General features: G+C 52.2%; 1 protein-coding gene across 3 annotated transcripts in view; it reads right to left on the minus strand.

Moving 5' to 3' along the window:
- GRID2IP (Grid2 interacting protein) overlaps window positions 1–23,215 on the minus strand; it is a 58,091-nt gene extending 34,876 nt beyond the window's left edge. Inside the window, exons 1-2 of one of the 3 annotated variants that reach the window (XM_064376459.1) lie at window positions 22,787–23,215; window positions 10,105–10,259 (exon numbers count right to left, since the gene is read on the minus strand). In XM_064376459.1, the coding sequence (XP_064232529.1) occupies window positions 10,105–10,259; window positions 22,787–23,215 (584 nt within the window). Of the gene's footprint in view, window positions 1–1,890; window positions 1,926–7,218; window positions 7,272–10,104; window positions 10,260–22,786 lie in introns of those variants that run through there. The other 2 variants (XM_064376461.1, XM_064376460.1) reach the window with 2 other exon arrangements.
- Between the last annotated feature and the right edge of the window lie 1,653 nt (window positions 23,216–24,868).

Raw genomic sequence — 24,868 nt, forward strand, 5'->3', positions numbered from 1 at the left:
CACCTGCAATGCTTTCTGCAAATCTGGAAACTTAGCCTCATCTCCCAAGATGGTCACTCAAGATCTCCAGAGCCTGACCCCTCCATCTGCCTGGCGTCCGCATTCCCCACTGCCTCCCAGACCTCAAGCCTCACATCCAGGCAAAGGAGAAAGAACACACCCACTTGAGACTGTCCACCTCACTTTCGGCTCCAGCCACAGACTCTGATGAAGACATCACTCCATGCACCCAACCCCTGGGTCCAACCGGGGCAGGGGTCAAGAGGACATCACAGCTCTACCTTCCAGCAGCAGCTAGAAAAGACCCTATCATCCAGGCGAGGTGGCTCAACCTCTAATCCCAGCACTTTGGGAAGCTGAGGCAGGCAGATTACCTAAAGTCAGGAGTTTAAGACCAGCCTGGCCAACGTGGTGAAACTCTGTCTCTACTAAAAATACAAATCTTAGCCGGGCATGGTGGCATGTGCCTGTAATCCCAGCTACTCAGGAGGCTGAAGCACGAGAATTGCCTGAACCCGGAAGACAGAGGTTGTACTGAACCGAGATTGAGTCACTGCACTCCAGCCTGTGCAACAGAGCGAGACACCGTTTCGATTAAAAAAAAAAAAGAAAAAGCCCTGCCCTCCCAGGTGGGAACCAGGCTGTCACCAACTGCACAGATGAAAGAAGGTTGGGCAGCCCTTTCCTTAGTGTTTTTTGGGGTGAGACGGACGCCAAGGCTGCCTGGTAAGCCAGACATCCAACCTGGCTCCTACGGGCCTTCCATGCAGCTCATTCTGGCCCAGGGTCCCCAGCCCTGGGTCTGCCCTAAATCGACTGACCCAGCAGAGCCAGGAACAGTGAGGCCACAGCAACTATTGCCACCAGTCACTATCCCTCTGACTGGCAGTCCAGCAATCACTGTCCTGGGACTCTATGCCAACAGGCCTCTCTGAGGCCACAGGACTTTCTGGGGGCCACACAATGACCTTGCACTCAGGGTCAGTTCTGTTTTCTCTGCCAGGGTCAGGTCTTAATCCAACCCCAAGTTCCTACTAGGGACTGCCCTCCACCCCCACACTACCACTCCCCCTCTCCATTCCCTGTCCCCACCCAGCTTTCTCTCTCTCTCTCTCTCTCTCTCTTTTTTAGACAGACTCTCTGTCGCCCAGGTTGGAGTGCAGGGGCATGATCTTGGCTCACTGCAACTTCTGCCTCCCAGGTTCAAGTGATTCTCCTGCTGCAGCCTCCTGAGTATCTGAAGCTACAGGCATGCACCACTACGCCCGGCTGTTTTTTGTATTTTTAGTAGAGATGGGGTTTCACCATGTTGGTCAGGCTGGTCTCAAACTCCTGACCTCAGGAGATTCACCCCCCTCGGTCTCCCAAAGTGCTGGGATTACAGGCGTGAGCCACTGTGCCCGACTCCCCACTCAGCTTTCTCTTGATCATCAGCCAGTGAACCGGTGGCAAGGGGCAAGGTGCCCTGGTTCAGCATAGGGAGCACAGCAGTGGAGAGGTCGTGTCCCCCAAACTCAGGACGAGATGCCCAGATTTTCACAAGAGCACCCAACCTCAGTCTCGGCCCTCTGTCATGTCCCCTCGACCAGCCCAGTTGTAGGAAGGAAAGTGGTCTTTCAATCCCAGCCTTTTGCCCCGACACCGACTCTTTAAGGCTGCGCACGGGTTCTGAGCGCCCAACGCTTAGACCTCGCCGCCCCGGTACCCACCCAGTTTATTTCCAATCTCCTTGAGCCCCGGGCTCCGCCCAGGCTCGGAGGTTGCCCACCCAGAGCAGGGAAGCCCCTCTACGCTCCCGCCCCACCCCCTTTCAGACCAGCCCGAAGCGGATCCATGCGCACAGGGCGCACGGTTCCCGGAGGCGCGGGACGGACGCGACGGGGAAGCTACCGAAAGTGCCGAGAGAAGCCCTGGTCCTTCCCCATCTGGAGCCGGGGACCGCGACGCGGCAGGTGCCGAAGGGCAAGCGGGTATCCGAGCCCGGGAGATGAGCGAGCGCGCCGCGACTCCAAGCACCTCTGCCCGGCGAGCGCGCGCGGCCCCTCCCGACCCGTCCGGGCCCGCAGCCCCGCGCCCGCCCTCTCTTGGTGGCCCCGCCCCCTCCCAGTGGCCCCGCCTCTACCCCGTAGAAGGAGGCCTTCTACTTACCCCCTCCCCACTTTGGTCACTCTAGGGTGCAGGGGAAACCGGGGGAAGTTTGAGGCCGCCGCGCTCACTCCCCTTGGCTCTCTCCATTATTCCCTCCCCAGGATCCTCCCCTGCGTCCTCTCCAGCCACTGCGTCCCGGACCCCCGCACAGTGGCGAGTCCCTGCAGTTCAGAAGCCCCGACGGCTTTTGGTAGAGCATGCAAGGTTTTCCGGAGGGGATGGCCTTTGCGTTGGGCCTCCAGGGCTCAGCAGGAGTCAGCCAGCTAGTAGAAGCCCTCTCTACCTACCCGGGGTAGGAATGGGTTGGGGGAGGGACGCTGTGGCCGAGAAGAGGCTGGAGAGGGAGGCTTTGAATGTCGTGGTCAGCAGCTGAGACCCGACTCTGGGAGCAGGAGGGAGCCGTGGGAGGGTTTCAGGGTTCAAGACGAGATGGAAAGACTTCAAAGGTTTTGGCACACCAGGAGAGGGGTGATGCTGGGAGGGGACCCAGAAAGGGGTGTTGGGTTGGGACAAGAAGTCAGATTTCAAAACACAGAGGAGGTAGAGTGCCTGAGGCCTGGGGAGTTAGTGCCAGTGAGGTCAAGGCGCCCAGGCTGGGACAACCCCCAGGTGAGTGGGGAGAGGGTGAGTAGAGGGCCTCCCAGAGCTGCATATCCTGCCCAGCCAGCAGAGAAGAGGGGAGGAGCATTAAAAGGGGAGGATAGGGAGGCGACAGGAAAAGAGGTCTGGACTCCTCCCTGGGGGTTCTGGGCCTGCCATCCCCTGCAAGGCAGCAGGAGGGGACCCCAGAGTGCCTGCTTGCATTGTCCTGTCTCCAGGAGTCCTGATTGCCACTGGAGAGGCCCAGAGTTAGGTCTGAGGATCAAATGATACAGTTTGGGTAACCAGTTCAAGGCACATCCTGGGGAGTGGCTCTTCAGAGGCACCCCCAACCAGGAACATCAGCATGAGGCCCTCTCCAAAGACAGGCTGGAACAGCAGAGGAGGGATGCCCCCAGACTTTCCCTCCGTCCCACTCAAAGGAACAACTACCATGGTGCAGCCAGTGGGTACCTGCGGGCAGCACAGGGAGGACCCTGTGGGTCTGATCATTGGTCTCTGGTACTGTCCATACACTGCTCCCCAACACACCGCAAACCGCCCCCCCCCCGCCATTGCTGGCCCCAGCAAGATCATCACCTTGCCGTGACCTCCCAGGGCTGCGTTTCTCCCTGGAAGCAGCCAGGAAATAGAGCCAGTGCTCACTCATGCCATGCCCTCCCCAAGCCCTGTCCTCAGCCCTGCCAGGGAGAGAAGCAGCTGACAAGCCTACCAGCCTGCACAGCTCCCTGAAGTCTGTGGGGCCCCAGCCATCCCGTTATGATTGGAGCCATTCCTGGTTGTATTGTGCCAGCTGCAGTGGCCCAGAATCCAGAACCAGGCATGGCCAAAGGCTCTGAAAACTGTCCACTGTGCTGTGGGCACAGGAGATGCAACGAGGGAGCAGATGCCCAGGCTCAAATCCAGACACGCTACCCAGGATGGGCACAGTGGGGCCAGGTGACCCAGGGCAGCATGAGGTGGTCACCCAGTCACCAGATGATCGCCAGGGGACAGGCAACAGCCGGATTTCCCTCAAGGGTCTGTTCCAGCAAAAGGCACTGCTTAAGATTCCTCCAGAGAAGTACTTCTCAATCAGTGGCGATTTCGTTTACCCAGGGGATATTTGACAGTCACTTGGCATTTTGTCACAAAATGACAACTGAGAGGGGGTTGTGCTAATGGCATCTAGCGGGTAGAGGCCTGGGATGTTGCTAAACATCCTGCAATGTATAGGACATCCCCTGACAACAGAGAAATTTCTGGTCCCAAATGTCAGCAGTGCCCTACTTGAGACACCTGCTCTTGGGAAAAAAAAGCTTCCCTAGGAGAAGCCAATATTAATTGAGCACATATTTTATGCCTGGCATTTCTATCTACACATCTCATAGAATTCTTCCAATAACTCTCTTTACCTATTTATTTTTAGAGACAGGGTCTTGCTCTCTATCACCCAGACTGGAGTGCAGTGGCAGGATCACGAATCACTGCAGCCTCCAATTCCTGGGCTCAAATGATCCTCCCACCTCAGCCTCCCAAGTAGCTAGGACTACAGGCATGTAGTCTTTTTTGTAGAGATGAAGTCTCACTCTGTTGTTCAGGCTGGTCTTCTACTCCTGGCTTTAAGCAATCCTTCCGCTTCAACCTCCTAAATCACTGGGATTACAGGCAGGCACCCAGCTAATTTTTAAACTTCTTTTTTTTCTTAAGAGATGGAGTCTTGCTATGTTGTCTAGGCTGGCCTTAAACTCCTGGGCTCCAGTGATTCTCCCATCTCAGCCTCCCAAAATGCTGGGATTACAGGCGTCAGCCACCAAACCCAGCTATTTTTTTAATTTGTATTTTTATAGAGATGAGATCTCACTATGCTGGTCTGACTGGTCTTGAACTCTCCTTAAGCAACCCTCCCACCTCAGCCTCCCAAAATGCTGGGCTTACAGACATGAACCACTGTGCCCAGCCCTGATAACTCTGTATTATTGTGTTTGTTACACTTGGCACCGAAGCAGAAGAGGGTGACGGGGTGCAGATGGTCCCTCACACTCCACCCTTGTATTCTCAACTCATCTCTTTCCTGCTTTCAGTTGGTCGACTTCATTTACATGGTTTCCTACCAAGAAGCCTGCTGGGAACACTCAGAAACGAACAACTCCATTTTACAGACAAATCGTAGATGTCAGTGAACCTGGTTGAGTTTGCACTGCCAGCGAGGGGTCTGCCCAGATTCCACATCCCAGCTTCCACCATGACCTGCCCCCGGCCTGACACCCCGTTCCCTCCACCCCACCACCCATATTTCCTGAAATGCTAGCGGACCGCAAAGCTGACTCTGTTTTCCTGTTCCCTCCTGGCCATATCACACTTTCCAAACTGCCTGGCCTGTCCTCATTAGAAAGCCATTTTCTCATTTCATCAGACTAGGGTCCCTTTGGGGACAGACCCAAATTAGCCTCCTAGTCGCAGGAGTAACTGCTGTGGTGAAGGAAGAGGAGACTTCCTGCTTACGTGGTGACCACGGACCCGTCTCATCCTTTACAGCAGCAGTGCTGTCCAAGGGAATATCTGCAATGATGGACAGGTCTACATCCACCTGGCCCTGTACAGTAGCCATTAGCCATATGTCACTGTTGTGTGCTTGGAATATGACTTGTGAGACTGAGAAGCTGAACTTTATATTTTATCAAATATTAATTACCTTTAGCTTTTTTTTTTTTTTCTGAAACAAAGTCTGGCTCTGTCACCCAGGCTGGAGTGCATCGGCTCGATCTCAGCTCACTGCAACCTCCGCCTCCCGGGTTCAAGTGATTCTCCTGCTTCAGCCTCCCGAGTAGCTGGGATTACTGGCACCTGCCATCACACCCAGCTAATTTTTGTATTTTTAGTAGAGACAGGGTTTCACCATGTTGGCCAGGCTGGTCTCGAACTCCTGACCTCAGGTGATCCACACACCTCAGCCTCCTAAAGTGTTGCGATTACAGGCATAAGCCACCATGCCTGGCCACATTTAACTTTAAGTAACCATGTGTGGCTAGTGGCTACTGTGCTAAATGGCCCAGCTTCATGGTGTCACTGCTCCCTCCTCTTCTCCCCAAGCCTTCTATTTTGGCCTCTGGGATCCCCCTTTAGTGAGGCCACACCTCTCTGATTTGGGTGGGTCCTGAACTCCTCGCAAGACTTTGACACACACATGTATATTTTTTCGCCTGCTACCCTTTGACTGTTCAACCTCTCACTTAAACCTTGCCTCTTGGCAGGGCATGGTTGCTCACGCCTATAATCTCAGCACTTTGGGAGGCTGAGGTAGGAGGATCTCTTGAGGCCAGGTCCGCCTGGGCAACATAGCGAGACCCCCGTCTCTACTTAGAAATTCTTTAAAAAATTAAACCTTGTCTCTCCTTGATTTGGGGGTCCTAGGGCCCAAGTGGTGGCTCTCTGTGGTCCCCTTTACTCCCTGTTCGGTGGTTCATATTTGGGAGCTTTTGGATGCCATAGGCCAGGGTGGCACTGCACTCACCCTGAACTCTCCCTGGGGACTGTCCTCCCAGCTCCACAGGACCCACCACCAGATTCCAACAGTCACTAAGTCACAGCACAGCCACCTCCTGCTGCCTCCTCCGAGAAGCCTACCCTGGTTGCTCTGTGCTGAGTTAGCCATTAACTGGCACCCAACCCTGGGAATCACAGCTGTGTCTGTGGCTCCTCCATGCCCCTTCTGACCTTGTGACCTTTCTCCAGGTGGGGCTGCCCAGAGATTGCCACCATCCTAGAGGCCAGCTCACTGTGGGGCCATGGGTGACAGGCCAGCCTTGGGAAGGTGGTTGTTGGGAGGCGGGGGTTTGAAGAGGTCGGGGGAGGGGGGTGGCTGAAGCCCTACTGCCAGGGTAACCTCCCTGCAGAGCCCAGCTGGGCACCACCCCTTCCTCCAGCAGCCTCCCCAGTTTTCCTGGCGCACTTGACACGCGCTGACAGCAGAGGCTGCCGTACCAGGCTGCGGGGACCGGGCATCCCCAGGCGTCCAGGGCTCCCGCTGCCCAGGCTCTAAATCGAGCGCACCCAAGAGGGTTCCCCCTCCCGCGCCCTGCCCGACCCACTGCCGCAGCTGCCGGCGGCTTGGGGACCGGCAGCGGCTGGGAAAGGCGGGCGTGGGGCTGTCCCGGGGGGCAGGCGGGCTGGCCCGGGAGAGGGACAGGAACAGATGCCGGCAGCGCCGTGGGGAAAGGAGGGCAACCGAGAGGGCCTCCAGGCGAGCCCAGCTGCCAGCAGCCTGGAGAGGAGCGAGCCAACTTCCTGGGGGACAGCTGGGCCGCCTGCGCCCCCCTTGCCCAGCCCTGGTGGGGAGGGGCGGGGTAGGGGGATGCGTGTCCATCAGCTCCCCAGGAAGCGCTCAGAGCCAGCGCATCATCTCCGAGGCTAATTCGGCCCTAGAAAGAACTTTTTTCTTTTTTCTCCCCTCTTCTGATTCTCCCAGAAAGGGGCTCATCCCTTACTCACCCCAGGCAGCTCATGGTGGCCTCTTTCGGTGGTGGTCGCCTATGCTCCGCTGCAGAGCCGAGAGCTGCGCCCGGGCTGGGGTGGGGTGGGGGGCGGGGAGGGTGGCCAGCCCAGTCCCTGACATTGGCCAGGCCCAGAGGGAGGGGCAGGCTGCGGGGTGAATGGCAGCGAGGGGAGGGGGCGGGCTGAGCCGGGGAAGGGGGAGGGGAGGGATGGGGGAGCAGTCGCGGGCCCCGGAGGCTGGGTGAGGAGGGAAACCGGGCGGGATCCAGTGGGGGAGAGCAGCAGTCCGGCCAGGAAGGGGCCTGGTCCAAGCTGGGCAGGCAGCGAGGGCCTCCAAGGATGGAGGTGGCGTCAGGAGATTCCTGGGTTCCTCTAAGTGAGGACCCACCAGGACTTTTTTTTTTTCTGACAAATAACCTTAGAGCAGGTCAGGCTTGGTTTGGTGGCTCATGCCTGTAATCCCAGCACTTCGGGAGGCTGAGACGGGTAGATCATTTGAGGTCAGGAGTTTGAGACCAGCCTGGCAAACATGGTGAGATCCTGTCTTTACTAAAAATACAAAAATTATCCAGGCATGGTGGCACAGTGGTGCCCAGCAACTTAGGAGGCTGAAGCAGGAGAATTGCTTAAACCCGGGAGGCAGAGGTTTCAGTGAGCCGACATCACACCAGTGCACTCCAGCCTGGGTGACAGAGTGAGACTCCAATTCAAAAAAACTTAGAGCAAAGCAGAGCGGAAGAGCAGAAAGTGCACTGCTGACATGTCTCTTGGTCCTGTGACTGCTACCAATTTGCTGTGTGGCTTCAGGCCAGCCTCTTAACCTCTCTGAGACTCAGTCTGTCTCTGAGAAATGGGGTTAATAAGAGCTCTTGGGTGATTCAGTGAAAGAGTGTTCCTCTAGGGTCTGCTGAGATTCTTGGCACACAATCATCATTATCATCAAAAGGAATCAAAGGGCTGGGCACCATGGCTCACAGCTGTGACTCCAGCACTTTGGGAGGCTATGGTGGACGACTGGCTAAACTCAGAAGTTTGAGGCCAGCCTGGACAACATGATGAAACCTCATCTTTAAAAGAATACAAAAATTAGCTGAGCATGGTGGCACACACCTGAAGTCCCAGCTACCCAGGAGGCTGAGGCAGGAGGATCACTTGAGCCCAGGAGTTGGAGGCTGCAGTGAGCCGAGATTACATATGACACTGCCCTCCCTCCTGGGCAACAGAGTGAGACCCTGTCTCAAAACAAAACAAGAAAAGTAATCAGGCTGAGTGCAGTGGCTCATGCCTGTAATCCACACACTTTGGGAGACTGAGGTGGGCAGATCACTTGAGGTCGGGAGTTTGAGACCAGCCTGGCCAACATAGTGACACCCCATCTTTACTAAAGATACAAAAATTATCCAAGCATGATGGTGCCTGTATTCTCAGCTACTCAGGAGGCTGAGGCAGGAGAATTGCTTGAAGCTGTTAGGTGGAGGTTGCAGTGAGCCGAGATCATGCTACTGCACTCCAGCCTGATTGACAGAGTGACACTCTATCTTAAAAAAAAAAAAAGAAAGAAAGAAAGAAAGAGAAGTAATCACAAAGAGCCAAAAGCACACATGATGGTCGGGGGGTGGGGGATACTGGAGCCCTACATGACACAGTCCTGGGCTTCCCTGCCCTCACATTGTGCCATCATCCTCTCTGGTATCCTGCTGGATTGGGAGTATCTGATATCCTGTTGGATTGGGAGTATCTGGTAACTGCTGGATTGGGAGTATTGGGTATCCTGCTGGATTGGGAGTATCTAGTACCCTGCTGGATTGGGAGTATCTGATATCCTGCTGGATTGGGAGTATCTGATATCCTGTTGGATTGGGAGTATCTGGTAACCTGCTGGATTGGGAGTATTGGGTATCCTGCTGGATTGGGAGTATCTAGTACCCTGCTGGATTGGGAGTATCTGATATCCTGTTGGATTGGGAGTATCTGGTAACCTGCTGGATTGGGAGTATTGGGTATCCTGCTGGATTGGGAGTATCTAGTACCCTGCTGGATTGGGAGTATCTGATATCCTGCTGGATTGGGAGTATCTGATATCCTGTTGGATTAGGAGTATCTGATATCCCGCTGGATTGGGAGTATCCGATATCCTGTTAGATTGGGAGTATCCGGTAACCTGCTGGATTGGGAGTATTGGGTATCCTGCTGGATTGGGAGTATCTAGTACCCTGCCAGATTGGGAGTGTCGGGTATCCTGCTGGAGATTTCTACAATCTAGGTTTTGGGGTGGAGCAGGGAAGACTCTGACATTTTTTTTTTTGAGACAGTGTCCTGCTCTGTCACCCAGGTTGGAGTGCAGTGGCACAATCATAGCTTGCTGCAGCCTCAACCTCCTCAGTTCAAGCAGTCCTCCAGCCTCAGCCTCCCAAGTAGTTGGGAATACAGGCATGTACCACCATGCCCAGCTATTTTTTGTTTTTTTGTAGACATGAGGTCTCTCTATGTTGCCCAGGCTGGTCTCCAACTTCTGGCCTCAAGCTGTCCCCCCACCTCAGCCTCCCAAAGCATGTAGATTACAGGCAGGAGCTACCGTGTGCAGCCAAGGTGGTGAATTTAGATCAGAAGGTGGATCCTCTCTGAGGTGTGCTCCGGCCCTTCTCTCATCATTCAAGGCGGTACCCTGGCATCAGGCAGAGCCAACAGCTGCCTTCTCAGGGTGGCCCTTCAGGGTCTCTGGCCTACCTTTGTTTGGGTCTTGCAGGTATGTTGCCATGCAGTTCAAGAGTAAGGCCACCATCTCCCACCTGGGCTGGCAGGGGTGCCTGGAGTGGCTGTGGGGAATGATGGTCCTAAGTGAGACCCACCCTGCCTGTCCACCCTGCCCCTCGCTTGCAGTACCTGAGGTTGTCCAGGAGTGGCCCGTAGGCCTCCTGGGGCAGTGCCAGGATGAGAGCCCACACCAGGTCATCCACCCTCTGCTCAGCTGCAAACTGCTTCAGCGAGGTGAACACCTGCTCCTTGGCAGTCGGCTGGTCCCCCAAGATTTCATCCACCTGCAAGGAGGGGTCCTGTGAATGACCAAAAGGGATCCAGAGTGGAACCCAGGAGAACTGTTTTCCTCCTTCCTTTCCTCCCTCAGTTAACCTCCAGAGGCTGGTGTGATCATGGCTCACTGCAACCTTCGCCTTAAGGGTTCAAGCGATTTTCCTGCTTCAGCCTTCTGAGTAGCTGAGATTACAGGCATGTGTCACCACACCTGGCTAATTTTTTGTATTTTTAGTAGAGATGGGGTTTCTCTGTGTTGGTCAGACTGGTCTCGAACTCCTGACCTCAAGTGATCTTTTGGGATGGAGTTTCCCTCTTGTTGCCCAAGCTGGAGTGCAGTGGCATGATCTTGGCTCACCGCAACCTCTGCCTCCTGGGTTCAAACGATTCTCCTGCCTCAGCCTCCCGAGTAGTTGGGATTACAGGCATGTGCCACAACCCCTGGCTAATTGTGTATTTTTAGTAGAGACAGGGTTTCTCCATGTTAGTCCGGCTGGTCTCAACTCCGGACCTCAGATGATCCACTCACCTTGGCCTCCCAAAGTGCTCGGATCATAGGCGTGAGCCACTGCACCCAGCTATATCATGCCATTTCTAACCTCACGTCTGCCCTACAAAATGGACCTGGTCTCATGGTTAGCATCTTCATTTTATTTTATTTTATTTTGTTTGAGACGGAGTCTTGCTCTGTCGCCACGCTGGAGTGCAGTGGCACGACCTCGGCTCACTGCAGCCTCCGCCCCCCCAGGTTCAGGTGATTCTCCTGCCTCAGCCTCCTGAGTAGCTGAAACTACAGGCAAGTGCCACCACGCCTGGCTAATTTTTGTATTTTTAGTAGAGACAGGGTTTCACCATGTTGGCCAGGATGGTCTCAATCTCCTGACCTTGTGACTGACCCTCCTGTCTCGGCCTCCCAAAGTGCTGGGATTACAGGCATGAGCCACCTCTCCCAGCCTATTTATTTATTTTTGATTTAATTAAATTAATTATTTTTTTATGTTTTACATGGATTCTCAATCTGTCACCCAGGCTGGAGTACAATGGCTCAATCTTGGCTGACTGCAACCTCTGCCTCCTTGGTTCAAGAGATTCTCTTGCCTCAGCCTCCAAAGTAGCTGGGATTACAGGCACCTGCCACCACACCTGGCTAATTTTTGATATTTTTAGTAGAGATGGGGTTTTACCATGTGGCCAGGCTGGTCTTGAACTCCTGACCTCAGGTGACCCACCTGCCTTGACCTCACATTGTCACAATCTCAGCCAAAGTGCTGAGATTACAGGCATTAGCCAGTGTGCTCAGCCAATTTATTTTAACTTTTTAGTCTCACTCTGTTGTCTAGGCTAGAGTGCAGTGGAGTGATTATAACTTACTGCAGCTTCAACCTCCTGGGCTCAAGTGATCCTCCCTCCTTAGCCTCCCAAATAGCTGGACAACAAGTGTGTGCCTGCATGCTTGGCTCATTTGTTTTTTAATAATCCCTCATCTATTTAAAGATACCTGGCTAATTAATTTTTTTTTTTTTTCTGTAGAGATGGAGTCTTGCCATATTGCCCAGGCTGGTCTCAAACTTCTGGGCTCAAGTGAACCTCCCACCACGGTCTTTCAAGGTGCTGGGGTTACAGGTGTGAGCCACCTCTCTTGCCCAGCGTCTTCATTTTCCATGTAAGGAAACTGAGGCTGGTAGAGGTGATGGCATCATGGGGCCAAGGTGAAGGGGTGAGGATTCAAACCCAAAGACAGCTGTAAAGATCAAAGGAACTGATACAAAAGCTTAAAACCATGCCAGGCACTCAGTAATTGCTAGTTACTATTATAATACTATACTCCCTTCCATACTATTTGCTAAGAGATCCCACAGAGAACATTCTGGATCCATAAAAAAGTCCTGGAACGTTAGCTTAGCCCTGAATTTTGTCTCCCTCAGTTCTCTCTCCAAACTTTTGTTTCTTTGTCTTTGCGCACAAATCAGCTGATACTGATCAAGGCACGTCTGCACAGAGGAGTCTGTGGCCATTGGAAATGAGTGTGCAAATGGTCACATTGGAAATGAGCATGGAAACTGACACGTTGGAAATAAGCATGCAAATTGATATGTTGCAAATGAGCATGCGAATGGACACATTGGAAATTATGTGCAAATGGACATGTCGGAAATGAGCGTGCAAACTGACATGGCAATGAGCATGCAAATGGTCACCTTGGAAATGAGCATGCAGATCGACATGTTGGCAATGAGCGTGCAAATGAGCACGTTTCTGGAAGGCAGGTTAAGTGTGTCCAAAGCCCACCCTTTTACCCAATGATCTCACATCTAGGAATTTGTCTTAGACACATCCTGGACAAGACACATGCATGATGATGTATGAGTGAGGTGGTTCACCTGTGTATTATTTTTAACACTGAGACGCTGGCAGCAATGTAAATATCTGACAGTAGGGGCTAAATAATTGCAGAACATCCATATTTGTATGTAGTTTCTTGGGTATCCAGGCCAAAAATAAAGATGAAAATCTCTGCTGGGCATGGTGGCTCATGCTTGTAATCCCAGCAGTTTGAGAGGCCAAGGCGGGTGGATCACCTGAGGTCAGGAGTTCGAGACCAGCCTGGACAACATGGTGAAACCCTGTCTCTACTAAAAATACAAAAATTAGCTGGGCATCGTGGCATGCACCTGTAAGCCCAGCTACTCGGGAGGCTGAGGCAGGAGAATCCATTGAACCAGGGTGTTGGAGGTTATAGTGAGTCAAGATCGCGGCACTGCACTCCAGCCTAGGCAACAGAGTGAAACTCCATCTAAACAAACAACGACAACAACAACAACAAAAACCATTGAATTGTCCACATGCTACTCAGTTTAGCCACTGAAAGCACATACTCCGTGAGGTCCCTCCCTTGCTGGCTGAGGGTCTGGCTGTCTCTTGGCACTGACAGCCTGAGCTGACCCTGAAGCAAGGCTGTGCAGCTGAGTGAGTCCATGAGTCGTTCACGTCTCCCTCTCTGGAGGACTTGTGGGTGCCACTTCAGCCTGAACTGGGGCTGTCAGGCCCCGCCTCTCTCACTCTCGTTCACCCCCAAGCTTCTCGACAGACTCCATATTCTTCCCTTCCATCCTCGGCTCTCAGAGGATGAAGAGCCCCCTTCCGGCCAGGCACAGTGGCTCACACCTGTAATCCCAGCACTTTGGGAGGCCGAAATGGGTGGATCACCTGAGGTTAGGAGTTCGAGACAAGCCTGGCCAACATGGTGAAACCTCATCTCTACTACAAATACAAAAATTAGCTGGGCATGGTGGCACACGCCTGTAATTCCAGTTACTCGGGAGGCTGAGGCAAGAGAATTGCTTGGGCCCGGGAGGCAGAGGTCACAGTGAGACAAGATTGTGCCACTGCACTCCAGCCTGAGTGACAGAGCAAGACTTTGTCTCAAAAAAAGAAAGGAAGGAAGGAAGGAAGGAAGGAAGGAAGGAGAGAGCTCCTTCCTGGTCAAGGCCAAGCCATGAGGCCACAGACACCTCATGGCACCCTCTCTTCCCGCCACCTACTTGTCATTCAGCTCTCAGCTCAAAGACTACCTCATCAGGCAGCCTTTTCTGGCCACCCTGTCAAAGTGGGTCCTGTCACTCTCACCTCACTCTGTTTATATCTCCACTTTATTCATCATAATTTTTTTTTTTTTTTGAGGCAGGGTCTTGCTCTGTTGCCCAGGCTGGAGTGCAGTGGTACAATCATAGCTCCCTGTGGCCTTGAACTCCTGTGTTCAAGTGATCCTCCCACCTTCGCCTCTCAAGTAGGCAGGATCACACGTGCATGCCACTGTGCTTGGCTAATTTTATTTTAAAATTTATTTTATTTATTTATTTATTTTTTAAGATGGGGTTTCTCCATGTTGGTCAGGCTGGTCTCGAACTCCTGACCTCAGGTGATCAGCCCGCCTCAGCCTCCCAAAGTGCTGGGATTACAGGCATGAGCCACCGTGCTCGGTTTATTTTATTTATTTTTTGGGACAAAAAATAAATACAATATTTTCGAGGCAGGGTCTTGCTCTGTTACCCAGGCTGGAGTGCAGTGTTGAAATCTCGGCTCACTGCTGAGTTCAAGTGATTCTCCTGCCTCCGCCTCCCACGTAGCTGAGATTACAGGCAAGGGCCACCATGCCCAGCTGATTTTTGTATTTTTAGTAGAGACAGTTTAACCATGTTGGCCAGTCTGGTCTCGAACTCCTGACCTCAGGTGATCCTCCCACCTCGGCTTCCCAAAGTTCTGTGATTACAAGTATGAGCTATCACGTCCGCCTATCATGATCTTTAATAGTTTGTGTATTGATTAATTCACTTGCTTAATGTCTTTTTCCCTGCAGCAATGTTAGGTGTATGAAGTCAGACTCCTTGTCTGTGTTGCTCATGGCTGTTTCCCCTGTCCTGCATATCACAGGCTCATGATCAATGACTGATAAATGCATGATTTTCTTTCTTTTTTTTTTTGAGACAGAGATCTCGGCCTGCTGCAACCTCCTCCTCCTGAGTTCCAGTGATTCTCCTACCTCATCCTCCCAAGTAGCTGAGATTAGAGGCAAAGGCTAGCATGCCTGGCTAATTTTTGTATTTTTTATAGAAACGAGGCTTCTCTATGTTGGCCAGGGTGGTCTTGAACTCCTGACCTCAGGCGATTCACCCACCTTGGCCTCCCAACGTGCTGAGTTTACAGACGTGAGTCACTATGCCCAGCCTGCATGGTTTTCAGTATCTCTACTTCTCCATTCCCTGTAGCTTATATACATATTCAAGTCTCTCTCAAGCTATAAATAAATAAATAACAAGCTGGGCATGGTGGCTCACGCCTATAATCCCAGAGCTTTGGAGGACAAGGTGGGAGGATTGCTTGAGGCCAGGAGTTAGAGACCAGTCTGAGCAACACAAACAGACCCTGTCTCTAAAAAATGAAAAAATCAACCAGATGTGGTGGCGCATGCCTGTAGCTCCAGCTACTCAGGAGGCTGAGGTTGGAGGATCTCTTGTGACTGGGAAATCAAGGCTGTAATGAGATGTGATCACATCACTGCACTCCAGCTTGGGCGACAGAGCGAGACTCTATCTCCATAAATAAATAAATAGGCTGGGTGCAATGGCTCACACCTGTAACTCCAGCATTTTGGGAGGCCGAGGTGGGCAGATCACAAGGTCAGGAGTTCAAGACCAACCTGGCCAACATAGTGAAACCCCATCTCTATTAAAAGATACAAAAAAACTAGCCAGGCATGGTGGCACGTGCTTGTAGTCCCAGCTACTCAGGATGCTGAGGCAGAAGAATTGCTCGAACCCGGGAGGTGGAGGTTGAAGTGAGCAGAGATCATGCCACTGCACTCCAGCCTGGCGATAGAGTGAGACTTCATCTTGGGAGGTGGGGGGGAAGAAAAAAAAAGAAAAAGCTAGCTAGATATGGTGGTGCACATCTGTAGTCCCAGCTACTTGGGAGGCTGAGGCAGGAAGATCTCTTGTGCCCAGGAAATCAAGGCTGCAGCGAGCTGTGATTACACCACTGCACTCCAGCCTGGGCAACAGAGTGAGGCCCTGTCTCCATAAAAATAAAGGACAGTCCTCCTTTGATCCTGAAAGCTGCTCCTTCTCCTTTTTCTTGTCCAGAGCTGTCTACATGTGCTGTTTCTGTACCACTGCTCTTTGCCACCGCCTGCTCCGGCCAAGAACCCCAGACGGTGACTCAAAGACCTCGTTCTTCGGCCCAGAGCTCGCTCTTGAGCTCCAGAACTTATATCCACCTGCTTTCTAGATGATTCCACAAGGGGAGGAGAAGGAGCGGGAGGCTTCCAGTCAGAGGTCACATTCTGTGCACATCTGAATCTGAGCACAGACATACCATGAGTCTGTATAACTGTCTGTCTCCCCCACCAGACGTGATGACCCGAGGTCTCGTGCATGTCCAGCCTCAAGCACAGTGCCTGGGACATATTAGGCACTCAGTGAATGTGGATGGGACTGAACCAAAAAGCAGCCTTGCATTGTACTTCCTTCCTGCAGGCCCCGAGCTCACCTCTGTTTCCCTCCCTGTGAGCAGGCCAGACTGGCAGCACCAGCTACCCTCTCCCCATGCCTGCGCCGTTCTGAGGAAGGTTGCCGGTTTGGAAATCAAAGTCAGCAGCAACCTCGATTCAAAGGAGAACATGGCTGGCTGCAGAGATGTTTTATGTAAGAAAGAGGAAAAAATAGTTCCTCCCTCCTGGGGCCCGTGCCACAGTGCGGTTTCGGTGTCAGTTATTACCCAGATGTTCTCAGCCTACATCTAAGCATGAGGCATCATCACGGGACACTAATGGATTTTCTATTAAATATCAGCCACTTCAAGGAGGAAAAACTGGGGCAGGCAGACAGTGTGGGCGAGAATTGGAGGGCTGGTGATTGAAAACCAACCAGGCCGGGTGTGGTGGCTCACGCCTATAATACCAGCACTTTGGGAGGCTGACGGGGTGGATCACCTGAGGTCAGGAGTTCGAAACCAGCCTGACCAATGTGGTAAAACCGTGTCTCTACTTGAACTCCTGACCTCAGGTGATCCACCTGCCTTGGCCTCCTAAAGTGCTGGGATTATAGGCATGAGCCACCGCACCCGGACAAGCCACCGCGCCCGGCCAGTCTTTACTAAAAAATGCAAAATTAGCCAGGCATAGTGGCACATGCCTGTAATCACAGCTACTTGGGAGGCTGAGGCAGGAGAATTGCTTGAACCCAGGAGGCAGAGGTTGCAGTGAGCCAAGATCATGCCATTGCACTTCAGCCTGGGCAACAAGAGCAAAACTCCATCTTAAAAAAAAAAAAAAAGAAGAAAAGAAAAGAAAAGAAAACTAACTGGGCTCCACAGAGGCCCTTCATCTTCCCAAGGCAGTCATTTTTGGAGATTCACTCTCAGCTTTTGGGGGTGCTCGACGAGCCCTAACCAAAATCCTCCGCTCCCTCGTTCCTTCTTGCCAGAAAACGCCCTGCAGCTGGCCTGGGAAGCCTGTTGGAGTCTTCCCTCAGCGGGTTGCTGCCCAGCCCTGCTCTTGGGCAGTTCTTCTTTTGCATCCTGCCCTGTTTGGGGCTTCCAACTCTGCAGGGATTAGATGGAGTCTGGGATAGACCTTTGGTTCCATGGCAGGTGATCGGGGATTGTAGAAGGCATTACTTGCACTCACCAATATTTCTAGTTCTTCTCTTTCCCGGACACACAGAAGACTACATTTCCCAGCATCCTTAGGGAGCAGCAGTGTGACCAGTTCTGGCCAATGAGCATTGAGGTGCTGTCCTAAGAGCAGATGCACAATTTTCCATGCTCTCCTCCTGTTCCGTAGAGAACCCTGAAGCTTCACATTTAGATGGAGGAGTCTGAAATGCTGAGACCTCATGTGGACATCAAGCCACCCTAGAAAGTCGCCTGATCCCCTAAAGGCCTCTCTGGGTGAAAAGTAAACTTCTGTAGCGCAAAGGCACTAAGATGTTGATTTTGGGTCGGGTACAATGGCCCACACTTGTAATCGCAGCACTTTGGAAGCCTGAGGCAGGAGAATCACTTGAGGCCGGGAGTTTGAGACTAGCCTGGGCAACATAGCAAGACCCCATCTCTCCAATTTTTTTTTTTCTTTTTAATCAGCCAGGTGTGGTGGAGCACACCTGTGGTCCCAGCTACAAGAGAGGCTGAGGCAAGAGGATCACTTGAGCCCAGGAGTTGGAGGCTGTAGTGAGCTATGATTGTACCACTGCACTTCAACCTCGGTGGCAGTGCTAGACCCTGTCTCAAAAACAACAACAACAACAACAACAACAAAAATGTTGGCTTTGTTCGTTATAGCAGCAGAGCCTATTGTGGGTACAGGAAGAAAGTCACGGCTTTGAAATATCTGGACACTGGTGATGGAGGGAAGCTGGAGTTGAGTCCTGTGTGTATGTGAGTGTGTACCTGGCCACAGAGGCTGGTCTGCTCAGGATCAGAAAAGCCCATTTGGGGGATCAAGCTAGGGTACATGATGGAGGAGACACTCCTGAGGGGGTTAATTTGAAAGAGTTTAGGACTAGAACAAGATTGGGCACTGGAGGAGGCCAGAGTGGGTGGGGACCTGACACCTTGGCAGTGGGCTGGAAGGCATTTCTGCAATAGTCTAACTCCGACAGAGTTTCCAGGCTCCCTGACCTCCCAAACCCCGTGGTCAAATGCTGCAGGGGCAGGACTGAGTAGATTCCCTTCCATGGAGGAAAAGTCTGTGAGCGTGATAACACAACAGGGTGACTATGGTCAATAATAACTTAATTGTACATTTTTTTTTTTTTGAGATGGAGTCTCGCTGTATTCCCCAGGCTACAGCGCAGTGGTGCGATCTTGGCTCACTGCAACCTCCGCCTTCCGGGTTCAAGCGATTCTCCTGCCTCAGCCTCCTGGAGTAGCTGGGACTACAGGCATGCGCCACCACGCCCAGCTAATTTTTTGTATTTTTAGTAGAGACCGGGTTTCATCATGTTAGCCAGATGGTCTCAATTTTGTGATCCGCCCACCTCCCAAATTGCTGGGATTACAGGGCGTGAGCTACCGCGCCTGGCCTTAATTGTACATTTTAAAATAATTTAAGCCAGGTGCGGTAGCTCACACCTGTAATTCCAGCACTTTTGGGAGGCCGAGGCGGGTGGATCTCCTGAGGTCAGGAGTTTGAGACCAGCCTGGCTAACATAGTGAAATCTCGTCTCTACTACAAATACAAAAATTAGCCAGGCATGGTGGCAGGCACCTGTAATCCCAGCCACTCAGGAGGCTGAGGCAGAAAAATCACTTGAACCTGGGAGACAGAGGTTGCAGTGAGCCAAGATCATTCTACTGCACTCCAGCCTGGGTGACAAAGCCAGACTCTGTCTCAAAAAAAAGTCTGGGTGGCTCACACCTGCAATCCCAGCACTTTGGGAGGCCGAGGAAAGAAGATCACTGAGGTCAGGAGGTCGAGACCAGCCTGGCTAACATGGTGAAACCCCATCTCTACTAAAAATACAAAAATTAGCCTGGCATGGTGGTGCATGCCTGTAATCCCAGCAACTTGGGAGGCTGAGGCAGGAGATTGCTTGAATTTGGGAGGCAAAGGTTGCAGTGAGCTGAGATCGCTCCACTTCACTCCAGCCTGGGCAACAGATAGAGACTCCGTCTCCAAAAAAAAATAAATACAAACTTAAAGAGTGTAGATGGATTGTTTGTAACTCAAAGGATACATGCTTGAGGGGATGTGTACCCCATTCTCCATGATGTGCTTATTTCACATTGCATGCCTGTGTCAAAACATCTCAGAAACCCCATGTGTACACCTACTAGGTACCCACAAAAATTACAAATGAAAATAATGTAAAAAAAGTCTATGAGCTCAAGTGTCCCAGACACCAAGCAGATACTGAGTTTCCCACATCCACAGGGGACCTGAGGCCCAGGCAGGGGTAGGGATGGAGTGTCATGGCTCCAGACTATTTCCTAGTCACACAGGCTCACTTTTTTTTTTTTTTTTTAACTTTTTAAGCTTTTTTATTCTTGAAAAGTTCAAAGATACACAAAGCTAGACAGACTATGCAGGATAAGGAGCCCTCACATACTCCGAATATCTCTTCCGTAATGATCGGCTCGTGGCTAGTCTCGTCTCATCGCTACCTCCACTCCTGACCTCTACCTCTGGGTTATTTTGCAACAAATCTCAAATGTCCATATCATTTATCCTAAATATTCCATAAATATGTAGCTCTGAAGGATAAGGACTTTTTTTCGAGACGTAATGTGGCTCGTCGGCCAGGCTGGAATGCAATGGTGCGATCTCCACTCACCACAACCTCCACCTCCTGGGCTCAAGCAACCCTCCCACCCCAGCCTCCAGAGCTGCTGGGACCACAGGCTCCCACCACCACACCCAGCCAACCCCTGCACCTTCAGCAGAGATGGGGCTTCAACACGCTGGCCAGGCTGGTCCCGAGCTGCCAAGCTCAGGCGATCCACCCGCTTCAGCCCACAAAGTGCTGGGAACACAGGCGTGAGCGACCATGCCCGGCAAGGACTCTTACAACACAACCGAAATATCTTTTTTTTTTGGTATTTTTTGTAGAGACGGGGGTTTCACTACGTTGCCCAGGCTGGTCTCGAACTCCTCAGCTCAAGTGATTCTCCCACCTAAGCCTCCCAAGTAGCTGGGATTATAGGCATGTTCCACCGTGCCCAGCCAAGTACAATGTCTTATCACACCTTTACAAAATTAATAATTCCAATCATCCTATAGTGTTCAGATTTCCAATAGTCTAATAAAACGGTAATTTCTTAACATCTTATTTTGTTGCAATTGGTTGCTGTAAGTCACCTAAGTATCTTAAGTTTCTCTTTTAGACTTTTTATTGTAAAATAGATACAACATAAAATTTGCCATTTTGACAATTGTTTTCTTTTTTTTTTTTTTAAAGACGGGGTTTCACTTTGTTGGTCAGGCTGGTCTTGAACTCCCAACCTCAGGTGATCCACCCGACTTGGCCTCCAAAGTGCTTGGATTACAGGCGTGAGCCACGCCCGGCCCCACAGGCTCACTTTTTGTTCCACTCAAGTATTAGTGAAATAAAGGCCTTGGGACCACATCTGAAAGCCTTGGAGGACAAAAGTGAAGGTGAGTGGTGTAAGGAGGTTGCTGTACTGAGACCTTGTCGGTGGCCTGGGGTAGATGTGACCATACTAGGCAACCTCTTCTATAACTGTGTCACATCCTAGGTTTCTTGGGATTGCCTGTATCTATCCAGTAAATGGCATGTTCCTGCAAATCAGGGGTTGCTTGGGATTCAGGCCTGAGACCGACTCCATCCTCCCTCTTTCCATCCCAGACCTGGATCTCTGAATGGTGCCTCTGTCTCCCCTTGTGGCCTCTTCGCGCTTCCTGAAGGTGACTCAGGCCTTGGGCTCTCCCTGTGGCTGGAGGTCTGACCCATTCCAGGCTCCTGATTCTTAATGTTCAGGGCCACCCTAATATTCCACCCGCAACCTATCACAGCCTGGTTTGTGCCAAAGTCCAAGAGGAAATGCCTTTCAAAGGTTGCAGAACCCAAACTAGGGCCCCCTGCAGCCAACAAGCCAGCCAGACTCCTGTGCAAGGGCAGGCCTAATCCTGGCTTTGTGGGGGCTTAGAACAGGTGTCACTGTTTTACACGTTTTTTGGCGGGAGAAATGGAGTCTCATTCTGTCACCCAGGCTGCAGTGCAGTAGTGTGATCTCAGCTCACTGCAACCTCCACCCTCCAAGCTCAAGTAATCCTCCCACCTCAGCCACCTTGAGTAGCTGGGACCACAGGTGCACTTTTTGTTGTTGTTGTTTTTGTATTTTTGGTAGAGACAGGGTTTCACCACATTGCCTAGGCTGGTCTTGGCCTCCCAAAGTGCTGGGATTACAGGCGTGAGTCACCTCACCCCAATGGCTCTTTTACATTTGATCTTGGATGAGGGGCCAAGAAGTGCTATGTGTGGCTCTTTTTATTTTAGAGATGGGGTCTCACTCGATCACCCTGGCTGGAATGCGGTGGTGCAATCACAGCTCCCTACAGCCTCGAATGCCCAGGCTCAAGCAATCTTCCCACCTCTACTTCCTGAGTAGCTGGGGCTATAAAGCATGCACCACCATGCCCAACTAGTTTTTGATTTTTTTTGTAGAGATGGGGTCTCATTATGTTGCCCAGGCTGGCCTGAACTCAGGGGCTCAAGTGATTCTCCTGCTTTGACCTCCTAAAATGTTAGGATTACACCTAGCACCTGGCCTGTAGTTAAGTTTTAATGGGGAAAATACAGGGAAAGGGGCACATGGGAACCTTCTGGTGTCAATTACTCTATATTGTATTATTATTATCTATATCCTATTATTTTATATATTGATCGGGGGTGGTTATTCAAGGGCATATGCATATGGAAAATTTATTAAGCTGTACACTTAACACATTTTACACCTATAGTACCTTAATAAAAAAGAAAAACAAGTGAATAAAAATTGCAAAATTAGGCCGGGCGCAGTGGCTCATGCCTGTAATCCCAGCACTTTGGGAGGCCAAGGAAGGCAGATCACTTGAGGTCAGGAGTTTGAGACTAGCTGACCAACATGGTGAAACTCCGTCTCTACTAAAAAAAAAAAAAAAAAAAAAATTAGCTGAGTGTGGTGGTGCATGCCTGTAATCTCAGCTACTTGGAGGCTGAGGTAGGAGAATCACTTGGAACTCGGGAGGCGGAGGTTGTAGTGATCCGAGACCTCGCCACTGCACTCTAACCTGGACAACAGAGTGACACTCTGTCTCAAAAAAAATTGCAAAATTAGATGCAAGGTTTTGAGGTTGAGCATTCTCATATTTCTGTTAAGTCTGACCCCAGAAGTTTTCTTACCTCTGGCCCTGGTATAGCGGCGCCCCGCCCACTCCCCCTGCTCACTCCCCCTGCTCACTCCCCCTGCTCACTCCCCCTGCTCACATTATGAGCCTCGCCCCGCCCCGCCCCGCCCTGCGCCCTACCTTGCGGCCTACCTTGCGGCTGAACTCTTGGGCCTTGCGCCTGCGCTCTCGGTGCACCGCGTTGGGGCGCTTGCGGCCGGCCAGGCGCAGCAACTCGCGGCCCAGAGGTAGGCCGCGGCCGGAGCTCGGGGCCCGGAAGGCTGTGGTCGGGGCTACGGGGCTGGATCCCGGACCCGAGCCACCGTCGGGTCCCGGCAGCACGCCCAGGCTGGGCGGCACACGTGGGCAGCGCCGTGCCAGGCGCACGAGGCGCTCGCGGCTCAGGCCGCCCACCGCCAGTCCCTCCACCTCCAGGATCTGGTCCCCTGGCTGCAGTCCCCCGGCATGCGCGCTGCTCCCCTCGGCCACCTCCAGGACGAAGCAGGGGCTGGAGCCACCTAGCCGGAAGCCAAAGTCCTCGGGCCAGCCCTGGTTGGTGGCCGGCATGGCTGTGGTGGTCATGCACCTGGAACTGAAGACAGAACAGGGATTTCCTTGCGGCTCTGTCCGTGGCTCCAAAGCCACTCAAAGGCCCAGGGCATGTGCCACTTAAGGCCTCTATTTATCTCTGCCTCCTCTCTCTGACTGCCTTTGTCTCAATTCCCTTCCATCTGTCTTTTTTTTTTTTTTTCAGACAGGGTCCCATTGCCCAGGCTAGAGCTCAGTGGCGCAATGTTGGCTCACTGCAACTGCTGCCTCCCTGGTTCAAGTGATTCTCCTGCCTCAGCTTTGAAGTAGCTGGGATTACATTCACACTACCATGCCCAGCTAATTTTTGTATTTTTAGTAGAGATGGGGTTTCACCATATTGGCCAGGCTAGTCTTGACCTCGAGTGATCCGCCTACCTCAGCCTCCCAAAGTGCGGGGATTACAGGTGTGAGCCACCATGCCCGCCCTTTTAAGTGCCTTTTGAATTTTTAACTAATGCGGCCACATACTTTTCCAGGGGCCCCTGCTGCTTCCACCATTCTGTTTTATTGTCTTACATGGTTCACTTGTTTTCCATGGGACCTCCTCACTCCCTCCACCTTAATCCCTCTTCTTACCCCTTCTCCATCTACCAAAATCTCCTTTCAGGATCTGGCATGAATCACAAACTTTCTGAAGCTCAGTGGAGCAGGATGGTCTCCCAGAGACCATTCATATCAATGGGGCTTATAGAAATGGAGACCCGAGACTGGGCACGGTGGCTCATGCCTGCAATCCCTGCACTTTGGGAGGCCAAGGCAGGTGGATCACGAGATCAGGAGTTTGAGAGCAGCCTGACCAACATGGTAAAACCCCATCTCTACTGAAAATACAAAAATTAGCTGGGTGTGGTGGTCAGCGCCTGTAATCCCAGCTACTCAAGAGGCTGAGGCAGGAGAATCACTTGAACCCGGGAGGCAGAGGTTGCAGTGAGCCAAGATGGTGCAACTGCACTCCAGCCTGAGGGCTAGAGCAAGACTCCATATCAAAGAAAAAAGAAAAAAAAAATGGGGTCTCGATATGTTGCCCAGACTGGCCTCAAATTCTGGGCTCAAGTCATCCTCCTTCCTCAGCCTCCCAAAGTGCTGGGATTACAGGTGTGAGCCACTGTTCCCAGCCTGGGAGAGACTTTAGAAACCTCCCCAGACCCAGCACGTGGAGTGTGTGCACCTTGAGACAGGAGGTCACCCAGCCAGGGAATGGCAGAGCCAGGTCACCCTCAGGCCCCTATCCAAGCCTCTCTCCACAGAGCCTCCCCACACCCCTCAGGCAAAGCCTCGAACCTCTGTCCAGACGTCTCCTGCCTGGCTTGAGAATGCCCTCACAGGCTTCCCCTCACTTGTGTTGTAGGAGGTGGAGTGCGTTGACGTCCTCTCTCCCATGCCCTGGGATTTGGGGAACAAATATTTATGTACTGGCCCTGGTGGCAGGGGTGGGCATTGACCAGGCTGGCCCATCACTGTATCTCAACCTGTGTGTCCCATGGAGGGCTCTTCGGAGCCCCTGCAGAGTTGATATGTCGGTCCTGAGAGAGAGGTCTTTCCGTGGGTCTGTTAGCTGTATGGACATTGCAGGTTTGCAGCTGCTGGCAGCCCTGTTGCCACCATGTGGAGGATCAGTTCTTATGACATCATCAGAACTCCGGG

Source organism: Aotus nancymaae, unplaced genomic scaffold (genome assembly GCF_030222135.1).
Source record: "Aotus nancymaae isolate 86718 unplaced genomic scaffold, 86718_ANA_hifiasm-v0.15.2.pri h1tg000015l_0, whole genome shotgun sequence".
NCBI classification, from domain to species: Eukaryota; Metazoa; Chordata; class Mammalia; order Primates; family Aotidae; genus Aotus; species Aotus nancymaae.